Source organism: Athene noctua, chromosome 1 (assembly GCF_965140245.1).
Source record: "Athene noctua chromosome 1, bAthNoc1.hap1.1, whole genome shotgun sequence".
Classification (NCBI taxonomy): Eukaryota; Metazoa; Chordata; class Aves; order Strigiformes; family Strigidae; genus Athene; species Athene noctua.
Window position 1 is genome coordinate 9,710,551 of NC_134037.1, and position 21,601 is coordinate 9,732,151.

Sequence of the window (21,601 nt, forward strand, 5' to 3'; positions counted from 1 at the left end):
CATGGAAAAGCACATGCTAGCAGAGTAAAAAGGGAGCTAAAGGACTTTCCACATTTGTGGTATGAATAACAGTGGATGTAAAGTGGCTGTGTTATAGGCACAGCGAACCAGCGTGGCTGCAGTTGCCCTTACTTGCATTTGTGTAACTAGGCCCCCCAAAATTATGTACCTCTGCTTCGTGCTGTTTGCTGATTGTGTCTTTCATACAAGACCTTAAAAGTTTGCGAACTTTCTCTAGATTGGTAGTATACCCTTGGGAAAGTTCAATACAGCACAGTCTAAGCCAGTTGTCTGCTTTGCTGTCATCCTTTGCCTCTGAAGTCTTGGCTGTCAAAGGCCTCCTGTCTGCATCAACAGCACATTGGTCATTTTGCCACTGGCATAGGCTGATCATAACTCTGGACATGCGTTCCCTCCAACATCATTGTTCTGGCTGTAGGGGGCTTTGGATCAGTTTGCTGATTGAACTGATAACCAACCCTGCTGAAAAAAGGGACAATTGCTAGCGTCCAGTTGGATCACTGAACATTAAATATTTTTCTCCATGAATATTTTACAAGAAAACCTGGAAAGGCCTTAGCATGGGATATTGTAGAGTTTCTGCAAAATACTTTTCAGACCATTTTCATGCTATTCTTCTGCCGTTTTCATCTAAAAATATGTTAAAAGTCTGTGCTAAATGTTAGGTAGATTAAAAAGACATACCCAGCGGGAGTATGTAGAGACCGCTCTCTACTTTGATTCTCCAAACTGTGCAGATACATGTTTACAGCTGTGTCACCAAGCGTAAGTGTGCAGTAAGACTTGTTCATGCTGTGCTATTGCAGTGCTTTCTTAATACATATTGAGTACATTAATTATCGAAGTGACCCTAATACACTTTGATTTTTCTCATGGACTGTCATAGTGGAGTGCTTTTCTGCATTAATACTTCTTTAATTAGTTTCCTCTTTTACCATATTTTCCTATCACACAGCAGTTAATAAACAGAAATGTCCATTTTCCTATTAATTATTTGTTCAGATTTAAAAAAAAAAAAAGCTTGTTAAATGTGATGATACAATGTAACTTTATTCCTGTTTGTATATTTATGTATAATTGATGCTCTGGTTTCTTGCAGGAGATGGAAAGAACAGTTCATGTGTTTGAAACATTCCTGTGAACTCGTCAAGATGGGTGGGTTTATCCTCTCAAACTGCTCATGGGAGAGCAGTCCTCTGAGCCATTCAGTTTCCATTTGCACCAAGTATGTGCGGAGCCTTGGTCTTAAGTGCTCTCTCTTTTTCTTTCTGTTGAATTTGGTGCTATTGTCTCAGGTACCTGAAACCAACCAGCCTACAAGAACCAAACGGAACTTCATATAGTTGTATCTGATAAATAAAGAATACAATGCCACAGCTTGGAGATTTTTGGTGCTACAGAAACTGTTCTCATGTCTGCTCTTGTTCACTCTACATGCATTAGCTTTGGGGAAACTTCAGGCAAAGTGGAGACCAACACATACAAGAGGACTGGAAAGAGCAGATCTAAGTTGAATATTTTTAAACAGGCAAACTTTTTTTATTTTTTTTTTCCAATTTTTCTCTTCTCTGGGGTAATGGACAAAAAAAAAAATCTGTTCTAAAGAAGGCAATGATGCATTGTGGTAGGAATCTTGAGTAACTGGATGTACAGTAATTTGAAGATGAGGCTCTCTAGAACTGCCTTTAATGTGCCTTTTAGTCAATTGAGAAAGATAAGGCTAATCAATTGGTTTGGATTATAGCAAATGGCAATGTTAGAAAGCTGTCTTCAGAATGAAGATCTCCAAAAGGATGATTTGTATTCTCTTCATTGGATGGCAACCAGTAGTATGGTTCTATAATGCCTGTCTTACTCTACAGAACTAAACTAAGACACGCTGAAAAAGCCACATACTTTACCAAAATGGTGAAATTCCGTTTTCATTGGTATATATTTGTTTTAGAAACAAGTTACACAGTGAAACTCTTCTGTGTTGCTAAAAATGAAGCATTTTCCCACCATCTCCTTGTTTTCCATTTTGAGTTCTTTAAGAAAACCAAGTTTAATTCTGGCAGGTTTCTTTCTGAAGTTCTGTGTCTGTAATATAGCTTGGACTGTGCAGTGCAGGTAAGAAGAAACTGTAGTTGGTCAAAGTCCTGGAGCCCAGGCTCACTTGAAAAGAAAACTTAAACTAGACTTCACAACTCGGTCCATGCAAAGCATTGTTAATGTTGTGGGGATTGGAGGACCGACTTTTGAATCGATCTGTTCGGACCCAAGTTCTCTGGGTCCGAATTGTGTAGTTCAAAACCTTTCCTTTCTGGCAACTGGAGAGAACAGTCTAGGCAGTTTCAAAGAAAAACATGTTTTATCACCAGCTCGGGAGTAAAACATAACCTGGGCTGATTTATTTCAAACCTACATGGAAAGTGTTATAAAGAAGTTGGCTGGTGTTACCATCGTTAACCATTCATTGTGACTGTCCCTACGTAGCTGCGGAAGTGTCTTTCCAGAAATATGCAACACAGTGTGATTAGTTTTTAATTAGAGAAAACAGACTACTGCAGAGATACTGAGCTACCTCAGCTTTTTGTATTTTAGTTACCAACAGTGTTTATGGAGGACTGTAATCACTCTGCTCCCATTTGCAAACTGAAGCTAAGGTACTTGTCTCCACCTCTATGGCTAATAGTAGTATAGCGCTGCAGAGAAACAAAACGTGGGCCTTGGGCTACTGCAGTAATCCAAAGTGCTTTGTATATTATGGTTAAACATAATTCTATCTTAGATCTTTTTCTCCCCTGAATGCCACTGTTTTTCATTATAGCTAATGGCAGAAAAAGGTTTTAAGCATTCATGTACATCTAGTTACACCTTCTAAATGCAACCCATGCAGAAACACTGTATTTTTTAGGTGGGAAAGTGCGATTAAAAACAACAAAAACAAGCAGAAAACACATTTTAAATGAGATTCTTTGATCTCAGATTTGATTATGGGATTTTTTTCCATGTTTCATTTAGTATTTATTAGCATCATACCTGTTTGAGATATTTTTGTGTCTGGTACATTAACAGCATTTTGTATTTTGATGGAAATTGTTACAAACTTTAAGATTTGATTAAATAAAATGTAGCAGATTTTTTGTAGCAAGTTTCTGATAAAAGGGTTTTTTGCAAGTCTCAGGTTCTTGCTGCAGAATTTTTTAAAAATATTTATTCCAGTTTCACTTACTCAAAGAAGTTTTTGTTCAAGTAACAGCAGCACTTGTGGAAGATAAAACTGCATACATTTTTAAGAAGATAATAAATTTATATGAATTAAAACAGTTGAGAATTTTAGTCACCAGTGAGTGTGAAAAGCAAGTTTAAGCTAATGCCTAGCATTAAAAATGGTTCTAAAAGGTCAGGTTTCTAAAGGAAAATTTTTACTGTCAGTTGTTGATTGGGAAAAATTGTAAGAGGCAACTTTACTAATTGAGGAGCTGCCATGTTGTTTTAGAGAAAAGTAGCTGATATCAGACGTTCTAGTGGACAGCTTACCTAAAATGATATACTTGCCTTCCTAGCCCAAATAACCACACTTCAGTTTTTGTTTTCCTTTACAGATGTCTGGTGGTTATAGAGTTAAAACAGCTGTTAATCTATCCATGTGGTCTAAACTTGTTTACTCTTTGTATGTTTTTAATTTTTTTGCCATATAGCACTGGCAAGAGTTTGTACAAATTGACTCTCTTCCTTGTTTCTTGTTGTGAAAATTGCAAATAAACTCCTGTGTGAGTCCTTTTGCTGGGGTCAATGAGATGTGGCCGGCCAGAAGTAAAGAGGTTTCGCTGGGGGGCTGGTGGGGCTGTCCTGAAGGTGACAGATGCTCTTGGGTGAAGTTTGATGGCTATGGAGTTAATTGTATTTGCAAGCTTGAATCTCACCTGTGATTATTTTTTTGTTTTGTTTTGTGTCCTCTGTATTGTTACTTGATTTCTTCATATGCCAATGTATTTATAGGATTACTGTTTTTTGTAATATCTTGTCTTCCTTATTGTTTTTTTTTTGTTGGTGGGTTGGTTTGGTTTTTTTTTTTTTATTAAGTTGGTGGGTCAGCTCTGGTTTTACCTTCAGTCTCCTGAATGGCAGGTCCTGCAGCTGATAGTCATTTATTTTGTTTTTATTTTATTTTGTAATCACAACATAAGCTTGAATTTGGGCTTGTACTTGCATCTTTTGTATCTTGTACATTGGGTTATTTAGACATTGGGGAGTCCTGTTTGGTTTCATTAACGTGTGTCTACTTTGTGGGTTAAGTAGACTTCCTTCATCAACTATGGCATATTTTGGATGATATAGTTTTATTCAGAACTGTGTTTAAATTGATGTTTTGCATTTTGACTTCATTTTACGTTAGTTTGAAGTAAGTTATTTAATTTTTTTGAACTTCTGGAAATTTTGAACATTTTACTGTAATTTGTAATATAACTGCTGTGAAATACTTGAATAAAGATGACAAGAAAACACAGCTTTAGCTCCTTCAAAAATGTATTTAAAAGAAATGCTGCCTCCTAGCTGATTTCAGCCTTCTTCTTAACAGACCTCCTTGATTGCACAGTTCAGATGTTTTATTCTGGGATCTTTCTGTTCAGTTAATTTGCACCATTTAATCCATAACTTGCTTTCAGTGTTTATCCATTAAAGAAAAAAAAAAAATTAATTTTGACTTGAGAAGTGAACTTAGCATTGTGGAATAGAGTATGAGAAGCTGTTCTGTAGATCTGTTAGGGGCTCTCTTGAGGTGTAGGACATGTAACTCATCAGCTCATTTTCCTCTTTTCCTTTCTGTGTACCTTAAACTAAAGGACTCCTGGGCAAAAGGTTAGTTGAGGATGAGGGTGGTAGTAACTTATTTCATGTCTGACTCTGATTCCACTTTTATGTGCAGCTTTGAAAACACAATTAGGTATGAAATACATATTATGTAAATTATTATATAACTATAGTAAGCTCTTCAGTGAGGGCCTAGGCTTATTTTTGTGTCAGCATGGTCAGATGTGTTGTTTTGATCTGAATGGCCTTGCAGATACCAGCATCACATTTGACACCATCCGAGGGGTTTGCAGTCTGAATAAAGAATGTAGGGTATGAGGTCTTGCGTATCTGTTTCCATCTTTTGGGAGTGGTGATAGTCACGTTAACAGAATTGTTTCAGGCCTGATCTCTGACAGTGGCTTTAAAAATAATGAGTCAAAAGGGACAAAACTGTGCTTTATTTGGGCATTTGACAAAAGGATTCATGTAAAAACACTTGGTGAGCTTTGAGTGGTGCTTCCAAAGCATGAATTAGGGAGGAATAGTCGGGTTGCATAAAGCCTTAGTAAAAGCCTGTGTAACATTCTATTTGTCAAGTGTTCACTGCTTAACACTGCTTCCTTCTGCGCTTGGTTTCTGCCTTGAATGTAGCTTTGAAATGCAATTTCCCATATTTCCTTAAATTTGCAGTGCTGCACATCCTGTTTCCTCCTTTAAGCTCCTCAGATAATTTATTTAAATAAATTAAAAATGAGATCTTTTGTTCTGTATCTTGGGTAGGATTTGGATTTGGACTTGTAATATATGGGCTTTTAAGCTAGCACCGCATGTGAATAAATTTTGCAAGCTAAATCAGTAAACCTATGAACTGATTAATGAAGCCAAACACTTCATTTTTTTTTTCTCCTCCTTTTATGCATCACTTGTGATCATGTAACTATTATGTAAAAATGAGGGATTATAAACTTTAACACTAATTAACTCAGCCTCATTCCATTTCTAGGTAATTTTTTTACAGTGTGATCATTTGCATAGGGAATATATTTCAGTTGAACCCACTGCCAGTAAATGGCTGTGACTACTACTAAATTCCATTTATTTTAGGACTGCATTTGAGTTATGCTGTATTGAGCCTTACTTTAATAGTAAGGAAAATCCTTTTCATTTAAAAATATGATAAGCTGCTAAGATTTAAAACGAGTTCACCGCTTTTAGAGGAACGTTAGTGTAAACCTGGCCAATCCACATTAAGGTTTGCTGATACGTGGATGCTGATTTGGAATAAAGCTGCTTTTGAGTTTCAGGTACAAGAAGTAATCTGGAGTTAGAAGGCTCCTCACATTCAGTTACAGGAGTGGGGCAGGTTGAGAGCAGAGGAGAGGTTATTCAGGCTCCACATCTGAGCCATCAGTGCTGCGGCACTTTGGATGTGTTGGCGTACTGCACAAGTTGAGTTTGCTCTGCTCCAGTGGACTCCTCTGTGTGGTTTGTGTTGTTTGCTTCTGTCTCAGCAATTGGGGATTTGGCAGAGTACGTCTGAGAAATGTACGGGTCCCTGAGACTGGATGGCTGCTGGGAATGCTTACACCATTTGTCATCCTGGGGTTTTTGTGGAGATGAATTACACTGTGATGGAAACCCCTTTGCAATGTGAAATTAGAATTGTGCTGTAATCCACAGGTGTTCAACTGTGCCTGTATGGAAGTAGGAGTCTGTAGAAGATGACCTGTCAGATTCAGGACTGTGGATTGAGGGGAAGGAAGGACCTGTGGAAATTTTAAAAGGGCTCCCTTTGAAATATTTCTTCAGCAAAGGACGTAAAAAAATAGACCAAAATATTCATCTTAGAAGATATGTTAAATTTGGACTAAATTAAGTTGATAAGAAATTGAGTCTTTTTGCTGTAGACAGAAAGAAAATAATGCTGGTTTAGTTAAAGAACTATTTCTCATCTCCAAAACCTCAGCTCAAGTTCTATCATAAAGATCTTGTGTTCCCTGGCTGACTTCTTACACCACCTGTGGAGGCTGCCTGGAAGAACAGTGATAATCTTGGTGATGGGAAAGGATGAATTGCCAATCTGTTTTAGGTTTCTTATGAATAGAATTCTGAAATGAGTTCTGAAGTGATGCCTGCTGCATTCTCTGTGACGTTACAAAAGGTTTAGTGAGAAAAAGGAAATACAATGTGAGTAGTCACGTGTTGTATGTGACTTAATATCAGTTTCGTAATAGTGTTTTGTGTAGACATTTTAAATATCAGAAATATAAGCATGTAAGACTGTATTTTCTTGAAGCACTGGAGATGTAATTGGTTTAAAATTAACATTTAGCCTTTATATCGGGGTTAGAGTGCTTTAGAATCTTCCTCTAAAATGTAAAGCATGTCCTGAAGGCAGGAACCTTTTTTTAAAATAAAAGGCTTCCTTGTCACAAGATTCAGAGAACAGCCACAAAAGCACAAACCGAGCATAAATTTTACAGTGTTAATCTTTTCAATACATGAGAATAAATTTTGGAAATGGAGGTGAGCTGACACCTAATGATGATTTAAATGTTTAGAATTTGTCACAAAAATTCAGGTTTATTCACGGAGAATAATGTTAGCAGAAAGCACTGTTGTTTGATGGTGTGGCACGTATGATTTAATCTCATGCATGCTCAGGGTCTACTAATTTACGTATGGTTTAACAGTCTTTTCAAGAAAGGCATCTAGTCCTGATCTGCAGAGTTGGCACATCTACCCTGCTCTTTGAGCTTTTCATCAAGTGGTTAAGCTCATGGGTAGAAACACATGCCTTTTTCCTCATTTGTTTTGTTGTGGCTTCTACTTCCGGGCACTGCTGCTTGTCTTCTCTTTATGTTCTAGACTTTTCATACATAGATGATTTTTTTAAAAAATTTTTTTTTTTTTCTTCTCATGAAGATACTAATGCACTGTGATCAAGTAGCATCTCAGTCTTCTTTTTGCTGAGCAGAATGAGCTCTTTATGGCTTTCACTGCATTTTCTCCAGCCTTTAAGTCAGTTTTGTGGCTCTTTTCTGCAGTAGGTCAATTTTTCAACATCTTCTAAAACATTTGTTCACAGAGGAAATTGATGTGATATTCCGGCATTGGTCCCATCAGTGCCATATATAGAGCTAAAAATCACCAATTTCTGCTCACTGTTCCCCTTTTTACACATCCAAAGATCAATTTAGCCCTTTCATGCCATGAAATTGGGCTGGGAGCTCTTGTTGCTTGACTCTTCCCAGACTTGCAGCCTTTCATGATGCTGTTCTTCATCCTGAATGTCAGCCTTCCTCATTCCCACCTCTCTCAGGTCCCACTTAGCTTTATGAAAAGGAGTTTTGGTTTAGTGCTCCCAGCCAGCGAGAGGAGCCAGCATAGTACCTATGACTTGTTTGGTTCTCATTATCTTTTGCTCTGCTCATCTGTTTCCACAGGTCTGTGACTAGTGATTTATGTCAGCGTTTTCCTTGAAGAACTTTGGAAGAGGATTTCCCCATTAGAAACACTCTGATAATATAAAACTGAGAATAACTTGAACAGAATGGATATTCCTCAATTAATCTGCCTATTCTTAGCCCATTTAATATTTGCTGTCTGAATACTGTACAGTGAGAAATTTGAAGTATTTTGTCACATGCTGTTGAAAATCTATTACCTTATCAATCAAATGTGTAATCCTGTCAGAGAATGAGATCAGGTTTGTGTGATACAGCTGATTTTCTAGAAAATCATTGTATTTATTCTTATCTCTTTGATTCATGATCAGTTTAGTTAGATATCATCTTTCCATTTTTACTTGGGATTGATGTCAGGTGAATGCCCTGTAATTACCCAGTCATTTCACTTGCCCTTTTGATAACTTGTCACATTATCGGCACTCCTTCTGAAATACCCACATGCTATTAAAAATGAATGTCAGCAGGCCAGAGACTTCTGGGTATTCTGGAGATTGTTGAGTGTTAGGTTACCTCATGAATTTGAAAACCCTTACCACTAGGGAAAGTCTAATATGCTCTCCAGGTAGTACGGAGTCTGGATGTCTTAATCCTCATAGGGTACTTCTTGCCAATAGGAAACAGAAAGGTGAGCTGTTCCCAAGCACTCCCTGCCACACTTTCACTTTTCATTTTCCCTGGAAAGGCTGTGTGACATTTATGTGTTCCAGTGCATAAACAGAAAAAAGCTGGGCATCAACTGAAGCAGGTAAAATTGAACTTAAGTGTCAACAAGCAATGGAGCACTGCATTCATTGGACATGAAAGTAAATAACTTATTAAAACATAATCTCTTTTAATGGAAACGGAGTGGCTACAGAAATTCCAGTAGGCTTGGAAATTTAGGCTTGCTTTGTGGGAGGTGGTTATTTTTACTTGAATGGAGGGACAGTGTTTCTGGTAGAGCATAATGCTCATTGTACTCTTAAGGTTTAAAGCATTTGGTATGTCACCTTCACTATTCTGTTCACCGATCCTTACTCTGATGCTGTCCACCAGCACAAAGACATTGTATTTCAAAATTAAGGACTACTTTGCTTAAGTTCTGAAGGTGTGGGGAGGAATTGGTTCCTTTCTACCTGTAAGAGGTATATATGTTTTTATAAACATATGTGTATATGTAAGCATATAAACATATGTTTTTATAAATGTATTGTTTTAATGAGGTGGGAAGCTGAAGCTTATGTAGGAGTGTCACCAGTGACCTTAGTTAGGTGTCTGCTCTTTAGCCACAAAAACACACAAAAAGGTCACTGATGCTGGATGATGGCAAAAGTGTGTGTATTGCCTGTGGTACAAGGCGTGACTTTAAGCAATCCTCAGGTTAGCCCCGGTTGTCATCACAGTTCCTCGTTCTGTATTAACAGCTTGACAGGCAACTTTTTTGCATGTAGCTTACAAGCTGCACACGGAAGTTACCTGTCAAGCTATTAAAAAACTGAGGTTACCAGTGCTGTTCTCTGGACAGGTCATGAAAGAGTTTGATACCACTGCTAGCATGAATCTTGCTGAAGATCTGGGATATGCACTCCAAAGGTAAAGAGAATGGTGTTCAAAAATAACAGATGATGAAATTAAAACTAGCAGGCAGCCTTTCAAACCTGCATTGTACAGACCACCACTAATGAAAAATTCAGAGCCAGATTTGGCTTGATGACAACGCTGGAACTTTCCTCTCCCAGGTAGTAACTGAGTCAACACGTTTAATTCTGTGTGTAAAGCTGCTACCGATTGAAGTAGAATTTGTTTAGATAAAGAAAATTGGAATTTGTTACTCTTTCAGAAATCCGCTAGCTAAATAGAAATTACTAAAAGTAGGTGTTATCAAAAGAAAAAATAGTGGTGACTAGCAAAGGGAGAGTTGGTTTTCAGAGTAGTCAGTGACTTTCAGTCTTGGGCCCCTCATTATAAGAAAGACATTGAGGTGCAACAAAGGGCAACAAAGCTGGTGAAAGGTCTTGAGAATGAGACTTAGAAGGAGCGGCTGAGGGAACTGGGGTTGTTTAACCTGGAGAAAAGGAGGCTCAGGGGAGATCTTACTGCTCTCTACAACTACCTGAAGGGAGGTTGCAGCAAAGTAGGTTTCGGTCTCTTCTCCCAAGTAACAAGCAATAGGGCAAGATGAAATGGCCTCAAGTTGCACCAGGGGAGATTTAGATTGCATATTAGGAAAAATTTCTTCACCATAAGGGCTGTCAAGCATTGGAACAGGCTGTCCAGGGAAGTGGTTGAGTCACCATCCCTGGAGGTATTTAAAAGATGTGTGGATGTGGTGCTTAGGGACGTGGTTTAGTGGTGGACTTGGCAGTGTTATGTTAATGGTCGGACTTGATCTTAAAGGTCTTTTCCAACCTAAACGATGCTGTGATTCTATGATTCTTTTTTGTTTCCAGTCTCCAGCAGTTGGAGACCATGCTGGACTGCTTGTCACGCTTGTGCAGCTCGGCTAAGGAGCCTGTGATGGCAGCTCTTGCTTTCATGGATTCTAGCCTCAGCGAGTATTTAATCATGCCTCAAATAGATTAGCTTTTTGCAGGAAAAACGGTGTTTCTGTTCTGGTATCGCTGTCCAGCTTAATGTAATGAGTGATGGAAACATTGTGCCTGAGACACATCCATCTGCTTCCCTCCAGACCATTTTCTTTGTGGCTTTTTCTGCACTCTGAAGTTATCAACCAAGAACACTCGCAGATGATGGGAACTTACTGCTGCCTTTCTGTACATGCTGGCATCTACTTCAGCCGAAAGCATGTTTCAGCTCCTGTTTTTGAGCTGACTTGAAATGGGAAAGAAGGCATTAAGGGGTGAGCTTAAGTGTCTCATCCAATTTAAAAAGCTTGTATTAGCATAACAAGTTGTAAAAATGTCAAAGCAGATACGGAGTCAGTGTCTTCCTAGGGACCTGGCACAGGTTGCAGCCTGCCAGGACTTGACTGTATATACTGTTCGTAGGTTTATCCCCTATTATATTATATTACATTAAGTCACCTGCTTCATTTGGTGATGGGGAGGCAGTATGGTTCTGAGACCTTGCCCTTACGTTCGAGACAGCAGAGTAAAGCTTCAGGATTGGTTCAGTTTTTTTCAGAGTTCTTCAGGAGAAGCCACGCGGGTGGGGAAGTACCTGAAGCAGTTTGTGCCTTTGCTGCCTCTGCTGATTGAACATAACGGTACTTGTGAAGTCAGGCAGAATTCAGGCTGCAGCTCCTCTCCCAGCTGATCCCCACAGCTGCGGAAAGCGGGTGCTGCTGCTGGAGTTTGGTTTGTCTGGACTCCACCAAGAGCAAACTGAAGTGTAACGAATACTCTAATTAGCTTGCTCCAATTGCACTGTGCTAAGCTCAGCCTTAACATCTAGCCGCAGTTAATTAAAAGAGGGGGTTGCTGACGTTTTGTTAGTACAGTGTGTTTGCCACTGGATGAAACAACAGGAGAAAGGTGGATGACTTGTGTAAATTGTCAGGGGTAGGTTTACCTGAACGCAGTGAGCAGCCCCTTTTGGAAATCACTCTCCTTCCCAGGTGAGCCAGGGAAGAGTCAAACCAGTGAACAAAAGAGTTTTTATCATTATCAGGCTGCTGAGCCAGCCTGTCCCCTGAATTTCTTGAAGCTTTTAAGTAGAAAAATCTTTGAGCAGATATGTGCACATGATTCATTTGGCAAAAGCGCTCAGCCAACTTCCCAGAGGGGAGCTAAAATAATTTCCACATACAAGTAAAGCAAATAGCCTGTGTCTTGTTCATCCTACCAAGTATTATTGACTAGTGCTGAGTAAGAGATCTTTGCAGAGCGCTGATGAAAGGGTTGGCAACTCATTCCACTTGGTCCGGATTATTGCAGCATGGTTGTGTAATATTGAATTGCACGGCTTTCAGTAATCTTTGCAGGCTGTTCAACCTGAGCCACCAAGTCTAAACTAAAATGTTTAAGAACTGTGGTTCACACTCTTAAGTACTTGCAAAGATGGACTCTAAGAACCGGAGACTATTTCAGTATATGTTAGATTCTTCCTGTTAATGTGTAGAACAGATACTACATTCTAAAACCCAGCTGCAATGTTCCACTGCAGTGGTATTTAAGACTAGTTATATTTGGCTCATCTTTGTTCCATACCCAGTTTTACAGCTACCAGATGACACCCTCATGAAACATCAAAGAAACCATGAACAGTTGCACTGAAGTGCACTCTGAAGGATGTAACCAGTGAGGTACAGAGGTCCCACTGTGGATAGAAGGAATTTTGACCATAAGGCAAAAGTGTCTGTCATCTTTTAGACATTGCAGGAGCAGTGGAGTACAAATCCTAACTTTCATCTAGAACAAAATGAATAAAAAAAAAAAAAGAAAAAAAGCTGTTTATCAGTGTTTTTTTCAAGATAGTGTCCTAAACTATCTTGAGCTCTTTTGTTCTTTACTTAATAGTAAGTTTGAGGATATAGATGAAGAAACAGTCTTGCTGAATAAAATCCAAAATCACTTCTAAAAATTTTCTTTGAAAGGAGAATGGAAGTACTTTGGAAGCCACTTGCATTTAAATATTAGCAATATGTTTTTGGATTTGCAAGAGAAGCTAGGGGGGTGGAGTGAACACACTTTCATCCAGGATGAAACCTGAAGTCACCGTTCATTCAGTGTTGTTTCTTGTTCAGTCGTGACAAAATTAATCCAATCTGGATGCTGAATCTAGATCTATAAATATATTTATTATAATATAACAAGAACTTAACAGTAAACATAAACTATATACAATACCATTACAGATAACCCTGTTTTTAATATTATTCACAGAAATAGCCAGTTTTGTTCCAGTGTGAGAAATGAAGAAATAAGCTAAATTGGAAATGTTGAATGTGTTTAGGTCTTGTTGACAGGTAGCACCTCCTTTGGAGGTAGACACACACCAACACTAAAATTAGTCCTGCCCCAGGCAGTTAGAAACTTGTGCTCCAATCTTTAGGTTCACACTTGCACCCTGTTTGACATAAATACTTTAAATGACATACTAGTATATAATTTTGTTGTGCTTATTTTTTTTTTCTTTAAAGAATAAATAAACTGCATAACAAAGGCTGGAACCTCACTGTCAAAATGAGAGACTTGAGTCACCCTATAGCTTGACTCATCTGACTTGAGCACTTTTTCTTTAAATACTGCAAGATACAAATTTCATTTTTTTCTTTTATTTTATAAACAATTATTAATAAAATAAGATGATTAGCTAACCATCTGCATTGATTTCCCCAAAGCTGTAGGCAGACCTCCCGCTGTACAAAAAGGCTAGTGTATTTGGTATGAAATTCAACTAGTTCTTGACTGTGAGATCTCATCCACGCCCTGTGTAGGACCCTCCTTCTTGAATTACTGGCATGGCATTTGGGATTAGAGTCTGCAAAGGCAAGTATGGCAACTTTTTTCCCTCTGTTTGGAAAGAAATCAGACAATCCTTAGCTTGGGGTTACTTATTTGTGAATTTTAAGATTCTTTCCCCTGCCCCCTCTACGTTACCCGGTCCATCTCCCATTTGATCCTTTTATGTATAAATTTATAAAGAACTTCCACATCACAATGCTCTCTGGATAGACAATATTTTAATATATATAAAAATATAACCCCTGTGCTGTGCATATACTTACAACTCTACATAGTAATAATTTTAAGTCTCATATACTGGGCTTAAGTCTATGCATTTTTCTACCATGGGATTTAAACTCGTGTGTTTAAAATCTGTAAATAAGACAAGTAGATGGTTTCCACGCTTACGGGGAAACTTGAAAAATAAAATCAAATAAAAAACTTCTCAGACTTTACATAAAAGATAGTGGCGTATATCCCAACATAAGGAATTTTGGTTGAGAGCCAAAACTGAGTGCGTAGCCACAACAGGAGGCATCTTCTCCATTTGATAAAAACATGGAAACCCCACACTAAGCTGTGTGTTTTAACGTGATCCCAATCAGAAGTGAAGAGCAGGTTTATCAGGAGAATGCCTCTGGAATTGAAACCATTTTCATTTTGCATTATAGGAATCGAGCACTGCCAAGTTTGTTCATCAGCAGAAACAGGGAGCAAAGGTTTAGAAGCCCCCCCCCCCACCTGTGGGCACGGCCATGTGTGCCCACACAAGTATCACCGGGAGCAGAAACTCATCCAGCTCAACAGACCTTTTTTTTTTTTTTTTTTTCCCATCATTTTACGTGGAATTTATTAGCAATGGCTATTCTTCTTTTCCCCAGTCCCCACCTCACCCTCCTTCTGGGTTCTGCTCTAGAGGACTGAAAGTTTCATTTGATCTGATGGAAGACTGACATCAGTGTAAGCCATCTGTCACACAAGATTTCTCTCAGTCATTGGTATTGAAAAGCATGTATTTGTTAAAAACAAATGTAGGAATCAAAGTGATAAGGACACTTTGACCTTTCAAAGAGATTGATGCCTAAAGTGTAATAGTAAAACTAATCTGCATGGTTATTTTAAGAATCAAGCTTGAGCTCTAAAGTAAAATGCAGATATTTTTTTTTTCCTCTCTTTCCCAGCTTAAAAAATATGTGAAATTCTATTGCACCTGGGTTGACCAAAAGCCGATGTCCAGAACAAGTGCCACTATAACATCTAGTGACACCCTTGTATTATTAAGTTACAATATCTTACATAGCACGGAGCTCTCTGCTCCTTGTTCACCAAAAGGTGAGGATGATTTTTCTACATTCAATGTAGACACTATTCAAGACTTTAGAGCAATATGTTCACTGGCTGGCTTTGCTGCTTTTGTTTCTTAAGTAGTAGTATTCTTCTTGCCTGCTTTCAACAGGTACCAACAGTTCTCCATCCAACTCCTGGGTAACATCAGCCGCTCTGAATGTACTTCTTGATTACTACGCAGCCGTGTCGAAAAACAGGGCAGGGCATATTTGGTAGAAGTGTCCACGTATTTGTTTTGGGGTCGTAGGCTTCCATGTTTCCCAGGGCAGGTCCTTCGCTGCTAACGATCCCACCAGTGGCATAAATTTTTCCATCCAGAACCACAGCACTGTATTTTTTAAAAAAATAAAGTTTTAGTTAGTCTTCTTACCCAACAATTTTCTTTTTTAGGCTTAAAACAAACCCAGTCTTTCATAGCAAGGGGTAAACAATGAATACACTTTTTATTCTTATCCATATGAAGCTGTTGGGCATTTCTCTTCCCTCTCCCTTTCCCCTAAATTAATCCTTTTTGTGTTCATGCCAGGTAGGTAAATGTCTCTAGTTTGAACAACAGAAATTAGTCCAAGTAGGATGTTTGTCCGACCCATGTACAGGATCTGCAGCAAATGTAGCAGGACAACATGTCCCTGTAATACCATACACACGCAAAAGCAATCCAAGCAATTTAGGGTCACTGCAGCCTCAGTTGGAATAGACCCTTGCTTCAGGTTACGCCTCTAATTATCAATAGATGCTGCAAAGTGGGAAAAAAAAGGACTCCAAAAAATGTTCTGTTGCTTCAGCCCCTTCCATGGTTGTGCTCTTGTGTGGAGGCCTGGAGGTCCTGCTGACTTGTCCTCTTTGCACACCCAGAAGGGGTGGTGTCAGGTGGAAAGGCAACCTGGGGCACACAAATCTGATGGTTGGGGATGTGCAGCTGAGGAACTGGCAGGGGAGCTACATTTGGGAAGGGACCTTAAAGATCAACTAGTTTCAAACCCCAAATCAAAGTGTTTGATTTAAGACATCTCTTGCAAACCAAGGATGACAAGGCTGGGCTAATCCCGTGGTCTGTAGGCTCTTGATAGGGGGGAAAGTGCATAGGTGTGGAAGGTGTTTGAAAGAAGAATTTCTTTTCAGCCTCATCTCTTCCTCCTCCTTCCAATTAACCCCTTGGCCTGTCCAGCAATCGTGTGCAGGGCATGATACTCGCTTTGGGTTAATGACGATGGACAATGAGGGGCTGGGCTTCCGTGTATTTGGAAAGGGCAGAAGGATGACAGAGGCAGCAGGCAGCCAGTGGGAAAAGGCTGCTCAGGGCTGCTGTGCTCTCCATGCAGCCTTCCCACTGTGTGGAAGGAACCCAAAAGTGGGGGCAGCTCTGCTTTTCATCTGCTGGGAAGCCTGAGTTTGACCCCACAACATTTAAAGATGTTAAACTGGATGGGATTGACGTGGCTGTTCTGGTGGTTGGGGTCCCTTCCAAGAGGTTTTTTGGTGGTTGGGTCCCTTCCAAGAGCAGCTGATGGATGGTTGTGTTGGGAAGAAAAATGGAGACTTGGAGTGTACACACACACTAGAGGACAGCAGGGAGAAAAAGAGAGGGTAAGACAAGAAATTAATTGCAGCTGGGACGGTGTCCTAGATCTAATAAGGTGGAGAAGGGTAGTAACACTATAGGCTGGGTAAAAGCAAAGTAATTTCTTTGGGCTCATTTTGGAGCAGTGGGAAGGAGGAGGAGGATAAAAACTGATAAAGACAAAAGACAGAGCACACTGGAAGACCCAGGATGAACTAAGACTAAAATGGCAGTGACAAAGCCACGTGTTTCTGAAGAACACAAAACTCTGATGTCCTTGTGGAGAAGCAGAGCCTGAGGTGAAAAATAAACCCACAATGACAACAGTAAGGACTCAAATAAGCCTAGTCCCTGGGTACCGCCAGGAAATAGGAAATAATGAGAATCTTGTCAAAATAACTGTTAATCTGAAAGGAGGAGGAAGGAGCGAGAGACTTGAAACACTTGATTAGAGCCTATCCACAAATCAGCAGGGCTGGATGATACATAGCCCAGGGTCCTAAGGGAGTTTGCTAATGAACTTACTGAAGCACTGGTAATTATTTCTGAAACGTCAGGGAGAAATGGGGAAGAGCGAGGACTTGAGTAAAGCAAGTGTAATCCTGAAAGACAGCTCTGAAAGAGAATGATGCCACCTCTGAAGAAGCCAGAGCTGGTGGTGGAGAGGCGCTCCTGCCAGGGCTCGGGTCCCTACGGCCAGCAGGGAGCAGAGGTGGCAGGACCAGCTGACCCAGTGAATCAGACAAACGTGCAAATTAAACCATGGTTTAGGACCTAAGATATTTGTTTGGGGTGGGAAGCCCATCTCTGTACTGGAACAACTTACTATTTAAAAGCAAGATAGGCTGGGAATGACAGCTTGCAAAATACGGCATGAGGAGCAGGGGAGGATGGTCCCACCCCATGCTGGAACAGGCCCAGTGTGGTGGAGGGGCTGCTGAAACCAGCAGGATGAGAGTTTAGAAATGAGACCATGGGGTGGTGGTTGCTGTTTGTGTTTCACTTTTTTTTTTTCAATAGCGAAGCTGAAGGAGATGGAAGCTTATTTGAATTGGGATATGGTTTAGGATGTGCTGGGCAGAAGAGGGTCCAGTCTCAAAAGTGGACTGCAGTACAGAGTAGTGCTGCTGCCACAGTTCTCTAATGAAATGCTGATCAGTCATTAAAAAGTACCCTTACACAAAGCTTGGCCAAAAAAAATCCCATGAATGGGTTAATTTAGCAATTATGTTTTAACAAAGAAAAGATCCCCAAGAAAGATCTTGCTGCAGAACTATCGATAATGGGCAATTAAAAGAAGCACTAGTGTGGAGCGTGGAGCTTGGGGCTGGTCAGTGCTAATGATGAAGGTCTAGTGCCCATGAATGGCCTCAGCTAAGTTTTAATTTACTGGTGTGGACACGCTAGTGTAGATGACAGCCCCTCACACCAGCACAGGAGAGACCTTAGTGGCTGTTACCACTTACAAACGGGGCCTGTCTAATCCTTACGGGTCGCTACCTGATGAGGCCGCTCTGCATGGAGCTTTTGAGCTGGACGGGAGGAATGGGATGGACGGAGGGAGGACTCTGTGCAGAGACCCTTCCATCTACACTGTGGATGACCCTGGGAACAGATGCCAAGCAACCACCAGTCCTTCCTAGCTGACTGTGTGTGCTGCGTAGCTAAAGTCTGGCCTTAAGTGTCTGGTATCTCCTTGGGCACCCGGTGTTAGGTTTCTAAACAGGGACATGGGTGCTTTACAAATTCTTATGTAGTATTTCCTCTAATAACGTCTTCTCTGTGGCATGTTTAGTAGAAGCTACTCTAAGCTAGAGCTGATGCCACCACAGAGCAGCTGAGTAGCCAAGCACACCCTCCCAAAATGATCCGGGCCCCGGCTCCTTCCAGGCCACTCTCTGGATTAGGGGTTACAGCGGGTGAGTAAATGTTGCTCTTGTCACCAGCACCTGGGTCATGGCACTGAAAGAAATTCCTGCCCAGTGGCTGGGACAAGCAGCTCAATACTGTAGCCTCCCACCATGGTGCTAATGTGTTGGGGAAGAAATGGATGCTGAATTCCACCCTCTGAAAGACTGTATGAATTTTAAATGCTGATTAGAGTAGCTTCTGCCCCCTCTGTATGCAATTCCCATAGATAAGACTGACACAACGCTTAGCTTGTGAGTCATGCCTGAGGTTAAGAAAAACAGTGAGATACTCCCGTTATCAAGAAACAGGCAGTTCTAAGTATGCAGCCGGTACTTACGTGTGCCGGGGACTTTGGAGACGTTCAGGCATCTCCAGGGCTAAAGTGGCAGGTAGGTACTTAAGCTCAATTAGGAATATAGTCCTAGACTGCTGCTACTTTGCAGTATTAGGACAATCACTGCTAATTTCTGGGACCTTAGGGAATAGAAAACTCAAGTGGGCTCTAAAACCTTGAGGAAAGTGAGTGGAAAGGAGTATGCTCATTGCTTTTTCTTCATTACTGTGACAATATTTCTTTTCTCCCCTCCCTTCCATCCCATCAGCTGTAAAAACATCATTACCAAGGCTGACGTACAAAGAAAGAAATAATTACAATAATTAGGATGCAAGTTTATTGCTCGATGCCATTAATCCTGAGAGATAAAATGATTACAGGCTGTCAGAGCCTGGGAAGGAAGGAAGCTCCATGCTGCAGAGCCTTGCTCTGGGGATGTGAACCCTCCAGCAGCTTCTGGGGCAGCGACCTCCCCAGCTAAGGAGCAGCTGGACCCCCATCTCTTCCAGCAGCACACCCGGGGTGAAGGTAATCAGCATCAAAATGGAGGTCACTTCATCTACTCCTTCCAGGAAAAAATGTCTCAGCATTTTGCAAATTACTACCTGGCGGACTAACGACCCTGCTTTCTACTCCCTGGGTGAATACTGCCGTTTACTAGAGAGGCTTCACCTCCAGCCCTGCCGCCGATTCACCTGAGGTGCCAGGGTGTCCTTCGCTGCCCAAACCATGAGCAGTGTCAGAGGATCACGCTGTGACTGTCCCCAGACGCTGCCACCTCTAGTCTGGCCCATCTGCTGACTTCCATGAAGCCATGAATCATGCTTCTAAGAAAATCCCAGTGAGGCTGAGGTGCACCAAGGGCTGGGGGGCGGGGTGGGGAGGGACACAGGACCTGGATGTCCATGGCTGGAGTGCTTGTGTAATCTAAAACCCCTTTAAATCTCTTCTCTGCCTATCCACCTTGCAGTCCTTCCCCAGCCTGAGCAAACAGGTGGCAGAGAAGATCCCTCTGACAACTGGCTATTAAAGGACCTGATGGACAAAGTGGATCACTGAACCATAAAGTCCCAGAACAGCCCAGATTGAAAGGACTTCAAAAGATCATCTGGTCCAACCTTTCATAGGGAAGGGACACTACATGAGGTTATCTAGCACCCTGTCCAACTGTAACTTGAAAACCTCCAGTGATGGCAACTCTAGCACGTCCCTGGGGAGCTTGTTCTAGTGGATGATTGTTTTCACCATGAAAAATTCTTTTATTGAGATGAAACCTCTCCTGATGCAACTTGTACCTGTTGCCCCTTGTCTTCTCCATGTGTCTCATTGTGAAGAGAGAGCCTCCATCCTCCCTGTAGCCGCCCTTTAAGTGCTGGAATACTGTGTGAGTCCCCCCTGAGCCTCCTTTCCAGGGAGAAGAGACCTAACTCCTTCAGTCTTTCTCATAAGTCAGGTTCTCCATCCCTTTGATCATCTTTGCGGCCCTCCTCTGGACCCTCTCCAGTCTGTCCGTGTCTTTTTTGAATTGTGTGGACCAGAAGTGGACACAGTACTCCTGCCGTGGCCTGACAAGTCCTGAGTAGAGTGGGATGACCACACGTCTGTCTCTGCCAGTAACGCCCCTGCAGATGTAGCTCAGGAACTGACTTGCTTTTGTTGCTGCATTTGACTTTCACTGCTTTTTAATTAACTTTTTAAATCACATGTGAACAAACCTCTCGACCTCCGGCATGGAGCCACGGGGCACGGCACAGATGAGCTGCTGGTGCTCTCACCTGGGACCCCCGCTCAGGCAGCTCAGCTGCCATTTGGGTGGTGGCCGCCTTCACACCAAGAGTGTTATGGACCCTCCACTTCTCATTCAAAAGCATCTTATAGTGGAAGTTTCCTGATGGGCAGTAATTTGGAAGCAACCCAGAGTGGAGGATGTCAGTGCCTCTTTTCTGCAGTGTTTGAGAGCCGAGTGCCTGGGAGCTCCTGCTGCAGACCTTCCCTCTCCCAGTTGTGATGGCTACACATAGCACAAGGCAGTGGGACTACCAGCAAAGTTGGTTAATTTTGCTAGTTATTGTTATTTTAAAATTCCCTGCTTAGTTCTAAAGATCACAACAGCCTTAACAGGAAATATTAAAAAATAGTTAAAAAAAAAAATCCTCTCTTGTAATGTCTGGGGTTGTAAAAGATTTGAAATGGCTGAATTAGTGTGTTGTTTTGACTCCCTGAAACTTAATATCTTCTGAGGCCACAAACAAAGCTCCTCTCCCTCCTCAGTCCTGGCTATGCATGCACACGCACTCACTAATTTATTTGGAGCAGTTCCATAAACATTATTAAATATTATCACTTAGATAGACAGAGAATCTGCTAAAAAAAAAGAGAAAAATATCCCTGCATTTATTAGTGGATCAATTTCTTTCCAGCCCAAAGATTTCAGGAGGGCTGTACCGGAGGTGGAGCTGAATGATGCTCATAACAGGGTGGAGTTAGCCCTAAGGATAAGAGAAGCCTGTGGGTACTAGCTACTGTGGGAAGAAGCTCTGTGCAGTGCCAGTCAAAGCTGCAGGTGCCCCTTAAGCGTTTGCTGAAACCAGGGACATTTCAGTGAAACCTGCATGGTGGTTTGCAACGCCGAAGGGAAAGGCACTGCCACCTCTCCGTAGGTGGTGGCGATCAGGGTGCCAAAGAGTCGTCCTGAGTTTGTAGCTGTGCTGGCAACCTCCGTGGCTGTTTGCGGCCGGGTTGGCAGCCAGGTTGTTATGTTTGAGAGGTCTCGAGCTCGGGTGGCCGTGTT

At 41.2% G+C, this 21,601-nt stretch overlaps 2 protein-coding genes across 8 annotated transcripts in view; one reads left to right on the forward strand and one right to left on the reverse strand.

Moving 5' to 3' along the window:
* Positions 1-4,582, forward strand: part of ATAD2B (ATPase family AAA domain containing 2B) — a 78,370-nt gene extending 73,788 nt beyond the window's left edge. For all 3 annotated transcript variants that reach the window (XM_074895559.1, XM_074895561.1, XM_074895560.1), the window contains one exon: positions 1,121-4,582. In XM_074895559.1, the coding sequence (XP_074751660.1) occupies positions 1,121-1,162 (42 nt within the window). In that variant the 3' untranslated portion in view covers positions 1,163-4,582. The remainder of the gene's footprint in view (positions 1-1,120) is intronic.
* Positions 4,583-12,987: 8,405 nt separating this feature from the next.
* The window catches only part of KLHL29 (kelch like family member 29), a 403,320-nt gene continuing 394,706 nt past the window's right edge, over positions 12,988-21,601 (reverse strand). For all 5 annotated transcript variants that reach the window (XM_074895564.1, XM_074895563.1, XM_074895565.1 and 2 more), the window contains one exon: positions 12,988-15,332. In XM_074895564.1, the coding sequence (XP_074751665.1) occupies positions 15,149-15,332 (184 nt within the window). In that variant the 3' untranslated portion in view covers positions 12,988-15,148. The remainder of the gene's footprint in view (positions 15,333-21,601) is intronic.